General features: G+C 39.2%; 1 protein-coding gene across 1 annotated transcript in view; it reads right to left on the bottom strand.

Moving 5' to 3' along the window:
• DGKQ (diacylglycerol kinase theta) overlaps nt 1-13,149 on the bottom strand; it is a 111,425-nt gene that overhangs the window by 20,837 nt on the left and 77,439 nt on the right. Inside the window, exon 16 of the mRNA XM_075207986.1 lies at nt 5,382-5,533. Coding sequence (XP_075064087.1) covers nt 5,382-5,533 — 152 coding nt within the window. The remainder of the gene's footprint in view (nt 1-5,381; nt 5,534-13,149) is intronic.

The following is a 13,149-nucleotide window of genomic DNA, read 5'->3' as shown; positions in this document are numbered from 1 at the left end:
AGATGGTCCCTATGACAAATGCATCTTCCATACTCACTGCAGAGCAGAATGCACCCGAAACACACTCTGTGGGTCTGATACATGCTCGGACAACAATCCGTTTGCATTGTGTATCTTGCGTGAAATAACGGTGTGCATGCCCAGAAACAGGCCTTATGCCACTGAATGCGATTCATGGCCAAATGCACAGATGCGGGCAATTCTAGTCATGTTTCTCGCAACTACACTTGGTTTCACCCATATCATTTACACCTTATACAGGGCAGGTGTAAATACTGACTGACAGTGATGACTGACACGGCATAGTCTTGGCTTTTAAAGTTACACTTACGTATGTGTGCCACTAGCTATCGCAGACCAACTGTATGCTACTAAGATAGTCAATATAAATGCATTGTATGTACAGTATGTATTTAATGCATCTTTATTATGCAAAAAAAATATATGTGTGTTCTGATGTGACTTTTTATTGTACATATGATTGTGCATATACTGCAGCCTGTTCTGTGTGTCTAATATATGGCTGTGTGTACCTTGAGATATGCTTGGACTTGATTATGGGCGGAACTACTGCTGGTAAATGTATAGTGCGCACAAGTCCTTACTCTCTATGTGTAAAGTGCATGGTATTGCTACTTTTGTTCAGTAGTTAGAGAAGCTTTTATGTCCAGCATTCCCAGTATGGGGACCTCTTGCTTCATTGTTGCCCTATACCCCATCTAGTCAAAAAACTGCCCTGCAGGGGGTGTCTTCTTAGGTGCTGCTGCTATCAATGTATATCATGTACAATGAAGTTAAAGTACCCCTGTAACATAAAAACAGATATCAGCTTAAAGTAACCTTATACACTAGAAGTTTACAGAAATTTTTTCCAAATATATCTTATGCTTTCTATCTCTCTATATATATATATATATATATATATCTATATCAATACACACATATACATACACACATACACATTATATATATACACACATATATATATATATATATATATATATATATATATATATATATATATACATATACACACATATACACACACACATATACATATACACACACATACACATATATACACACACACGTACATAAACACATACATACACACCATTAAAATAAGCAACACTGTGATGCAAACTTACGTATTATTTACATAAAGCAGTTTCAAGGCAAAAACCTGTCACAGCCTGTTAGGCTTACTGCAAAGATGTTTTTGCTTTGCCCCGATATCAAGCATTTAAAATGTATGCTACCATTTTCATGCAAAGTTCTATTTGAAATATTGTATACTAAAATTTCCATGTTTAAATCTCTGCAGACTATATTTAATATGAGAACCATTTTTATTTGCAGGTTCTCGGTACGGCCATGGGGACCAGGTTCGCGCCGAGCTTTGCCAACCTGTATATGGGACAAGTGGAGGAGGAACTTATATGAGGGGGCCGGTTTGGCGCAAACCTGGTCCTATATGGCCGGTACATTGATGATCTGTTTTTTGTGTGGAAGGGGGATATAGACTGTTTTAGAATTTGTTGAATCTTTTAACAATAATATATATAACCTGAAGTTTACTTACGAGTTTAATAAGGATACTATCAACTTTCTAGATATCACAGTAACAGCTGATGGAAACAGAGTCATAACCTTGAATTACAATAAGCCAACAGATGTTTGTAATTACCTCCACTATGAGAGTGGACATCATCGCCCATGGGTGAATAATATACCCAGAGGCCAATTAGGTAGGTTAAGGAGAAACTGTTCAGAAGATTATGATTTTAAGACCCAATATGATAAAATGGTGGACAACTTTAACAAGAGGGGATATCCTGAGAATGTACTCAAGGAAGCCGCTTCCCATGCTTCTACCTTAGATAGGAGTCTTTTATTAGAACCTTCAGATGAAGATAAAATAATAATAAAAAAGAATAAATTTAATAACAGTAATCCAGCTTTTATTTCTGTATATAATGCCAAGTCTAGACAAATTGGCAATGCTGTGAGGAGGAATTTTAATATTCTTAAGGAAGACAATATACTAAAAAATGTTTTGGATGGTACACCGAAAGTGATTTTTAGAAAAAACATGGATCTAAAAAGAATACTAGCTCCCAGTATGTTAAAACAAGAGAAGTGTAAAAATAGTGTCACATGGCTCCCCGATAAACCTAAGGGATGCTATAAGTGTGGCAAATCAAGATGTTTGACTTGTGACCACATTATGAATAGAACTACGAAAGTACGGTCAAATACCTATGGGGAGGAATTTTCCATTGAACATTTTATTAATTGCGACACTCCATATATTGTTTACATGTTGGAATGTGAGTGTCATCTTCAATATGTGGGCCGAACCACGAGATCCCTTAAAGTAAGATTCCGCGAACACAGGTGTAATATCCTTAATGGTCTCTTGACACACAGCGTGTCGAGACATTATTTGGAAGTACATAGAAAAAATCCAGGGTGTGTTAGGATTACGGGTTTGGAACAGGTATTGCCTACTGTGAGAAAAGGGGACAGATTCCGGAGACTATGCCAATGCGAATCTTCTTGGATCTTTAAATTAGGGACCCTTTCTCCGCGAGGTTTAAATAAGGCATTGGACTTTTGCGATTGAAATGGTCACCCTCTATAAGAGGGGACTATTTGATACTGTATTTTTTGAAATATAATGAGGTTCAACCTTGTGACCGGTATGTTATAAGAATTGTAATAACACCAGGCCTATGGGTTCATAGAAATAATTAGTATGTGGTGTTCGACTAATTCTATACATACAAAATAAGAAGGATCAGATTGAGGTATAAAAGTAGTTAAAGCTGCACAAATAAATAAATACTTACCAGAGGAAAATATATTATATTATACATACTATTGTAGCATTCGGATAAGGGTGATGTATAGTACTGTAAATGTTATATGAACCACAAAAATAGTGGATTTATGGGCTAAGCCCTTGTGAGGTAGATTTAATCTGGGGTCCATTTCCCCTTCCTTCAATGTATATTGTTTTATGCTTCGGGATCTATTATAGGTGAATATATCATATATAGTTGCGTGTAGTAGTAAATTTGATCATTGTAATAGATGGATTAAATACAAATATAGATATGCATTGAAAAAGGAATGGATTGATACGTGAAAACAACCAAAGTTATCTGATTGAGTAACGTTTATATGGAACTATACATCATTGCAATTTGGAACAATTATTAGCTGATGTCACCTGGCTTCCTTCTGGAAATAATGGAATAGTTCACTTTAAGACATTAACATGTGTGAGGGTGGTTACACCCACTTATCCCTTAAATAGGAACCAAAGGTGTGGGATCAACAGCTTTGAAAAAGTCCTAGGATATAGAACGAAATGCGTCAGGAGGATTCCCCTCCATATTCTCGTTAAACACAGCGCTGTGTGAAGAAGTGAGAGGTAAAGGAGAGTGATTTATCCCATACTACAGCTTACGCTGCAACTAATTGGTTTATTTTCAACAAACTTCGGTTCCTGGGCAACCAAGGGGTGTATCCCTATACACGTGTTGACGGAAGAACGTGTTTGCGTCATATGCACTCCTCGGATCACAGATCCAGCTTGGGCAAGCTCCGTCTCGCTCCATCCATGGAAACTGCCTAGGAGGGGACGGAATAGTGTACTCGTATCTCGGTTATATTCCAGGTTGCAGATCAAGCCGGGTAAGCCCTATTATTTCATATTTTCCGGAGTGCATAGGTTGCTATAAGACAGCCACACGTGGTTATGCTCTATTACCATCTACATGGACTTTAAGTTCAATAAGCGGATACATGATATAAAGGAGCTATAGATGACAACCGTTACCTATGCATAGGTGGAACTATACTCTACATATATATGTTTGGATGTACCATTAAACATACGGTGGACATTAGTACCAGCAAGTTTATCTACGTACTTTTTCCATTCAATTTGTTCAGGTGTATTATTATTTTTCAACTATTACAATTTTTTAACCCCTCCCCCTTTTTTCGAATCATGCATGTATTCCTTCTCTAGATACTGGAAATGCATATTTTTTAACCACTTTTTGGGTTTCTGCATTATATTGGATCCATATATTATAATATCTTCATTTATACAGGGATTGGTTTCACTTGTTATTAATATATAGAAGGTGCAGGTAATTGGTCCTCTCTACAACGATTTCATGAGATAAGAAATATGTTCTGTTTCATGCATTGAGTAGAATTTACCAACTTGTGTGATGCTTTGTATTCCCAATTGAGGATATTTTATATATACATGTTATATCAGATGGTGTATGAATAAATTTTAAATTTTGATTTGGCTTCATCATAAATTGTACCCTATGATAGGGACAGATTAATATCTGTATTGTAGGTGTCCCAGCGCTTGACTTACTATGTATATTTAAAATAACACAAAGAAAAAACTGTAAAGATTGAAAGAATATAATTAACTGTACCTGAGTTTTACTACCATTATTTTATAAGCGTGAATCAGTTTCAGCGGTTACTTAAACGAATGGAAAGTCACATTTCCGTAAAGCATAATAAAGCACATCAAATGTTCACACATACACAGCTTTTGACTCACACCAGACAAGTGGAAAATTTGAGTCCTGCCCAAGACTAACAACTTGCCTGTTCCCGTAGATACAAAACAAAAAAAACACACACATTCCTGTGCCTGTCATCTATTTTACCTGCATTTTTTCTGTCTTTTCTTTCTTCAAGTGTGAACATTTACGAGTAGCTGTTGTGAGAGCACAAAACCTCACATTCTCGCGACTCCCCTTGATTTTTATCTAGCACAACACACAATATATATGCAATAAAATTTGCCCTCACCAAAATATCTCACTATTAAGACAAACATATTCTAAAGAAAGTAGCACAGATAACTATAAACAAAAGGTACAGCAAAGATAAAACAATACACCACAGATATAACAACTGAAATATATTAGTGTATGTGATGTGGTATTTGCAAGAAATCATAAACTAACTTTACCCTCGCACTTTTATAAAAAGGACACAAAAAACAGTCATATAAGGGCATTGAGGGTCATACCAATTTGATATTTCTCAGACAACATTTAGGAGAGTGCTGTCGAACTTTGTTTTTTGTTTTTGCAATGGGGAATTTTTCCTATTACCCAAAAATTTAAAATTTCCAAGCACAATAGGTTATCGAAATTACAAAAGTATGAGCAGCACTAAAATTAATTTCCTGGCCACAGGCCGATAGTTGGACAGTTGTGCTTTAGTTTAGGCTAACACTGTAAGGACAATGAGGCAGCACATTTCTTTTCACAATCATGCATCTGATGTTTTATTGCTGAGATGTGAATAAAGAAACCAAAAATGCATACCCAGGCAAAGGGCCACCATTTGTCAGTTCAAAAACCTGATGTGGGTTTAGCAGTTTGCGGAAACTGTAGAGAAGATCACGGCCCTTAAGACCTCCACTCTTAGGATTGACAAATACCAGCAGGGGACAGGAACTCTGAGGTAACTTTTCATGCTGGAAATAAACAAAACAAAGTAAAATGATTAGAAACGTAGCATGCCATTTATTCTTGTTAGTCAGGAAGAAAAAGGCCAGTTTAAAATGGGCATTCACAAGGTAAATCCATAGTAGAATTCGTCCAGATTTTGTTCTGAAGTCACGTGACTATAAACTCCTTATATTGACATAATCAGAGGAATCATAGGAGAGCACTGGCCATTTTGACTGTGACACTGCACATGCGCTAGGCCTGATTGGAAGTGTGACTTCCCATAGGCTACAGCACACATTCTGATAAATAGGGTGGTCTACAGGAGCTAATATTGTTTAGTTCTCTTTGCACATAAGAGATCCTGCATCAGACTGCTCACATTTAATTTAAAAACGTGATTTATTCATACTTGTCTACTCTCCTGGAACTTCCGGGAGACTCATGAATTTCAGGGAATCTCCACCCATTTCACTATTGAAGTGGGTGGAGGCGGTGCTTGATGCCACGATTCAAGTCACTAAAGCCCTACCCCCTGCTGTGTGATGCTGTGAATCGTGGCAATGAAGAGCAGGGTCAGGGTCACAGTGATGCAATTGCCTCCTACGTCCCCCCTACACCTGTCAAGCGAATTTGTTTATACAGAACAATAACTGAACTAGTCACAGCAGCAGCTAGGGTTTCCATTTAGCGTATACCTTACCAGTTTGGCTAGGAAAATTGGATAAGGAGCTAGAAAAAGGGATGGGCTCAACTATTGTTTCTTATCGGAATGACTTACCTGGCACTCAGTCCTGTTGTATATAGCATTACACCATTAAATGTAAAAAAAGAAAGACAAAAGACAAGGTTCACTTGTGTCACATTACAAAGGGTTCTTAGCTCACTAATTATTACTAGCATTCGAATAAATCACAACAACAGGGGCATTATTTCTTTTAACTGCATGGTCAAACCAAACACAGTTAAATCTTACCAGGTACGCTCTGCAAGCAGAGCATAAATATAAATGTATCACAAGTTTGAATTATAAACCACACGGATAATCAAAATCATTACAGTTAGACCAAGTTGGATAACCTGGGAACCAACTGGGAAGAATATAAGGGCACTTGTCATTTGGGAATCTAGTACTGTGATGAACAGGAGTGGGGTTCCATTGGCTTTTATATGCGGCAAGTGGCTGGCATTTCGTCACACTAAGGATCGATGCAGGCTACTTCAGTGCGTTTCATGTGTTCTGCAGGCTGTAACTTTAGGTATCATGCATGCAGATGCAAGGGGTGAGGTTGGGTTGGGTTTGGGTACACATAGGTTACAGATGACAGAAGGGAGGGGCTTACATAGAAAGGTCCCACTAGACAATGTAATCTTATGGGTGGCTATGACAGCAGTAGTTGTCATAAAATATTTTCAATTGCATCCCACTTGTTCCCTGCCAGTAGCCTCCACAAGTGATAAGAAATCAGGTTGTCTATCATCACCACCATTTATTTATATAACGCCACTGATTCCGCAGCGCTGTACAGAGAAATCACACACATCAGTCCCTGCCCCATAGGGCTTACAGTCTAAATTCCCTAACACACACACACACACACAGAGAGACACAGGCTAGGGTCAATTTGTAGACCCTTCAACCTACCAGTATGTTTTTGGAGTGTGGGAGGAAACCGGAGCACCCGGAGGAAACACACACAAACACGGGGAGAACATACAAACTCCTCACAGATAGGACCATGGTCGAGAATTGAACTCATGACCCCACTGCGGTAAGGCAGAAGTGCTAACCACTTAGCCACCGTGCTGCCCTAGCTCATTCACTTCTCAGGTCTATGGCAGTACACACTGAAAACCAATAAATAATCTACTGAGTGAATTGAGTGGTTGTGAAAGCATGCAAAGAGAAGATCATCTAATAGATATAATAATATATATTAAAAAATTCTATTCATACCTTATACAGCTAACTACATGACAAAAATTATTCAAGATGCATGTGTAAATTTTACTGAACCCAATACCAAATGCTTATAACAAAAGGAAACACTTCCTGGGGTTAAACAAGTTTAGGGATTATTATCCAGAATGCATGGGGTTCTCCAGAAAAGGGTTTTTACATTATGCCTGAATACACTAACATTTAAAAATAATCCGTCTTTCCAAATGCTGCCCATGGCATTCCCTTCCTCAATAAATTGTTTAGCTCCTTATCGTAACTATAGAGAAGATATACTTGGTGATCATTTATGAAGGTATATTTCTACGTCAAAATAACCAAACAGCAATAATGTCCATTGCTGTGTTATGGCTTTTGAAACTTTTGGATAACGGATTTCTGGATAAGAGACCCCATACAGCTATATAGAGCACTTTACTTTTCTTTAAATACATTTTGTCTTATTGATAACAGCTCCCCTTTACGGTATATTTTTTTCTTATTAGACACCCTCTATAAGTAATACTGACACACTGAAAACATTTTAACTTCATGATGGAAACACTGTTGGATCAAATAACTGTTAATGAGGCAAAGTTAAATGACCCAACATAGAATGGATCTTGTGCCAAATTTTGGCTAAGTAACTAACGACTTTTAGAGACAACATATTAGACTGTATGAAGTCTGTAAACTTGTCATACAAAGAACATGCAATTCTATGATAAAAGTATATAGACCATTGGGTATACTGGAGTGGGGGATTGTACCCTTAACAATAATTATAAACAGGTCATTACTGGCTATGAGCATGAAGTTATTCGTTATAAGAACCATGTCATAGCATTATTTATAGTAAAGAGCCCCCACCTCGCTGCTTTTTTGGGCCTGCCCGACGCTTCAGCGACAAGCCATTGATCTGTGTCTTGGAATCATGACATCTAATATGTTCAAAACTTTGCAAGCTGGATTAATGGCTTTGTTTCTGTGAGACAAGTAGCAATGTTTGTAAGTGCTGGATCTCCTCCGAACTAGACTGTGGTATAGGATGCTAGCCATAACATGGAGAGTAAGGGATATATTTATCATTAATAACTATCAAGCAGCGTTAAAATATCAATATTTGGGGTCTGTTTATTAAAGTTATATGGTGTCAATCAATATGCATATTTAAACACTGCTGAAATTTACCATGCTACGCTAGGAGTCTCTGTAAAGTCCCCCCCACTCCATGAGCTGTTGTTACTATTTACCGGCAGTGAATGGAGCAAGTGCACGTCCGTGGGTGAGGGATCCAGTGAACCCAGAGAGAGGCTTCAGCTGGATCCCATACAAAATGACAGGATCCCATCATGACATGGCATTACCTTGCTGCGAAAATCAAAGCTTTTCAAAGCTTAATGAGTTGGAGAACTTTGCAGAGACCATATTAATATATGGGGTCTGCGTTGTGAAATGTTAACTGGGTTATCGCAGTGAACCCTTAACTTAACCCATAAATTATGCAATGGCCACTTTATGGAGAAAACTGTTGGGAGTGCTTATCTTAGTGATACATAGCAGCAATTTATGAAATTAGTCTAGCCAGACAGCGCGGGTGAAAAGTGTTTTTGCCAACAAATGTCATCTCTACCGGGCTCTCCCCTCTTCTATAGAGGAGAATGATAGCTGGGCACAGAAATATGCAGAAGAGATTCCGTTGTGGTTATCTTCAGGTTACATGCAGTGCTCAGCAGTAGAGGGGGGTTAGATGACAATTCAAGGTCATAATGCATTAGGACAGACTGTGGGAAAAGTAGATATGGTCTTCCAAAGCTGCATAAATTCAAATGCAGAAAAGTTGGATTTATTTAACCACTTCTGAGAGGGTTTGCAATGCACAGCCAGGGACGCCCCCATCAGGGGAGTACAAGTGATACCGTTGTATGGGGCCCAGACAGACCCTTCCATCTCTCTGGGTCCCCTGGTGTGATTGCTGTGACTCTGTATCCCTACGCGATGTGGTGACTCCCAGTCAGTGATAGGCTTGGAACGCGCACAGACATGACATCGCTGCGCGGCGTGTTCCCAGCCTATCAGTGTCTCGGAGATGCCACATTGTGTCAAGAACAAGGTAAGTGAATTGAGATAATGTGCAAAGGGAGGGGGGCATGCACTGTGAAGAGGGAGGGAGGGGGGCATGCACTGTGAAGAGGGAGGGAGGGGGGCATGCACCGTGAAGAGGGAGGGGGGCATGCACCGTGAAGAGGGAGGGGGGCATGCACCGTGAAGAGGGAGGGGGCATGCACCGTGAAGAGGGAGGGGGGCATGCACCGTGAAGAGGGAGGGGGCATGCACCGTGAAGAGGGAGGGGGCATGCACCGTGAAGAGGGAGGGGGGCATGCACCGTGAAGAGGGAGGGGGGCATGCACCGTGAAGAGGGAGGGGGCATGCACCGTGAAGAGGGAGGGGGGCATGCACCGTGAAGAGGGAGGGGGGCATGCACCGTGAAGAGGGAGGGGGGCCTCTGCCAGATTAATTTGCACTGGGCCCCACAGTTTCTGATGGCAGTTCTGTGCACAGCAATTCGCATATCATGTGTATCACATATCACATGAAACATATCAATTATATATTGCTTATACAAACAGAATTAATTTTTTACACAAAGGATTAAAGCAAGAGAAAAGTGTGTGTGTGTATTAATTCTTATGTAATCATAAGACTATAATGTTCAACCCAGTTTCATATTCCGCATAACACTCACCCCAGTTTTATATTATATGGAGGGGGAGAAAATGCAGCCTGTTGGGGAAGGATAAGAAAAATGTATTTTTTCAATGATTCTCCTCTCCGCTGGAGCATGTTATCGTCATCCACAGATAAAAAAAGCCGCAAAATCTATGCATTTCACTGCTTGATGAATTCACTCTTTTCACCATTCCAATAGAGGTCTATGGGGACATCAGTCATTGAAAATACATGGGTTAACACCCTTGATAAATTGGGTAAAGTGTTAACTTAAGCCTTGAATTTTGGCTCAATGCAGCTTAGAAAATGGACAATGACTACTAGTATGAATATCAAAGAGATGCTGCAACACATGTTTTTAAGCAGTGACAGTTCTCCGGCTATCACTAAATTTCACTTTCCTTATGACTTGATAGCGTACTGCAGTTAAAGAATGCATGCGAGGTCATTTAAACATTCACAGTCCTACTCCTTGACTGGCCTCTGTCAGTCATGAACCACTGACAGGGTAAAAACAGTTCAACAAAAGGTACATTGCACATGCTTGAAATCTGCTTATTCACATACACTAAAATAAATTAGCTGGCCTTCAAACCCTCTTTAAGACATCATACTAAATCTTATTAGGTCAGGCCTAAATTCAACTATAAAAAGCATTGCAAATGTTTTCTCAACGCCTCAAATCAAAGTACTTTTAACATTTGCATGACATTTGCATGTTTAAAGCTGTATGTTCCTGGAAAAACAGCAGAGCTAACAATCATTTGTAAATTGAGACTTTGCATGCCTACTTTTCACTTAGTGTCGGCCTTCGTGAAACTGATTAACCTATCACTCTGTCCCACTCCCCTCCCCACTCTATGAAAGTAAAGTTCAGGAGTCTATTTACTAAATGGAAATAAGCACTAAATCCTACGAAAAGAGATTTTTTGCAAGATTTAGTTACCAAAGTCCATAAAGGCTATCGCAGGCGGGTATTAATCACGTGGACTCCCTTGAGAAGTCTATTTACAAGTATTGCTGCTGTCCAATGACTGCTAATGCTATCTCAGGAGGGTGTTAGCTGGGGGTGCCCCTTTATTATTAAAATAAAGCATTTTTCAGCCAACATGCGCAGAGGATCCTAGGACAGGCTTGGCAAGCGGTAAGATATTTTTTTTTACCGCTGCCAGCCATTATGACTGAGGAGCTGAGCATCGTCTAGCTGCCCCAGTAACGTTTTCTTAAACTGCACGATAAAAGATTTTCTATTACTGCAATACTTTAACCTGTTTTTATGGGCAGCTGCCAGAGATAAGTAGAGTAATCTGGGGCCTCTTGGTATAATTAATGGTTGGAGACAGAGTTGCCTAATGTATGATCTGGCTCTGCATCAATGACAAATCTTTAAAGAGCTTTTTTGAACCTTCTGAAAATATTTAAGACAAGGATTACTTATCAGCATCCCTATTTTCTTCCCTTCCAAAATACATATTCACTTGAAATATCAAAATTAGTAAGCCGCTCAACACCAGTAAATTACCTATCATTGACTAATTTGCAGCAAAAAGATTATATAGAATTGGAGTTTTAATACTATACCTGACCACCAAGAAACTTTCAATACCTAAAAATACTTCAGCATGTAATTTCAATTTTACTCATTATATTCTCACTTTCAATAGCCATGGAAGATTGCAATGCCTGTCACATACAACACTTAATAATTTTACTATTTTGAACTGCTCACTTCTACCAGATTTAAAGGGTGTTTTCTCTCAGCTGCTGTTTTCAGATCCACAGATCTTCTATTGGATTTAGACCTGGACTCTTTGCTGGCCACTTCAGAACAGTCCCACGTCTTGTCTTAAACCATTCTTGTGTGTTTTTTGAAGAGTCATTGTCCTGCTGGTTCAACATTGCACTCCAAAATGGCCTGGTAACCTCCAGATTTCATGATGCTATGCCCACAATCAAACCACCACTGAACCTGCCCCACATTTGACTGTAGGGAAGGTGTTTATTCATTATGCTTTCTGTAAACATATGGATATGGGGTGTTTTACCAAAAGCTCGAAGTTGGTCTTTTCCATCGACAGGACAATCTCCCAGAATGAATTTGGCTTGTTCAGGAGTGTGCTTAGCAGATTCCAGAAAGGCTTTTATGTCTCTCTCAGCAGTCGGGCCCTCCTACCATATAACCCTGTTTCAATGACTTGGCGACAGATGGTGCAAGCTGAAACTGTCAAGTCAAACTGTCAAGTGTCTGAAGGCTGGTTTCAATCTATTTGGGATTTGATCGAGTTGTTTTCTTCACCATTTAATCATGCACTGCAATCTTCTATCAAGTTGTCTTTTTTCCAGAGAGGTACAGTATCATGAGCCTTAAACTTCCTAAGAACATTATGTACAGTGGAAACAGGAACATCAAGGTCTCTGGAGATTGATTTGTAGGCTTGAGATTGTCCATGCTTGGCTACAATCTTCTCGCTCACCTCCTCGGACAATTATCGGGCTTGCTTTCTTTTCTGCATGCTCATTGCAGTACAGTCATGGACAAAAGTTTTGAGAATGACACAAATATTATTTTTCACAAAATCTACTGCCTCCGTTTTTATGATGGCAATTTGCATATACTCCAGAATGTCATGAAGAGTGACCAGATGAATTGCAATTAATTTAAAAGTCCCTCTTTGCCATGACAATAAACTTTGTGCCAAAAACAACATTTCCACTGCATTTCAGCTGTCACAAAAGGACTAGCTGACATCAGGTCAGTGATTCTTTCCTTAACACAGGTGAGAGTGTTGACGAGGACAAGGCTGGAGATCACTCTGTCATGCTAATTGAGTTAAAACAACAGACTGGAAGCTTTAAAAGGAAAGTGGTGTTTTAAATCATTGTTCTTCAATTGTTCTTCATCTGTTAACCATGGTTAACTGCAAGGAAACACGTGCAGTCATCATTGCTTTGCACAAAAAGGGCTTCACAGGC

This window comes from Mixophyes fleayi, chromosome 1, assembly GCF_038048845.1.
Source record: "Mixophyes fleayi isolate aMixFle1 chromosome 1, aMixFle1.hap1, whole genome shotgun sequence".
In the NCBI taxonomy this organism is placed as follows: domain Eukaryota; kingdom Metazoa; phylum Chordata; class Amphibia; order Anura; family Limnodynastidae; genus Mixophyes; species Mixophyes fleayi.
The sequence above is the reverse complement of the archived record's forward strand: the minus strand, read 5'-3'. Positions and strand labels throughout refer to the sequence as shown.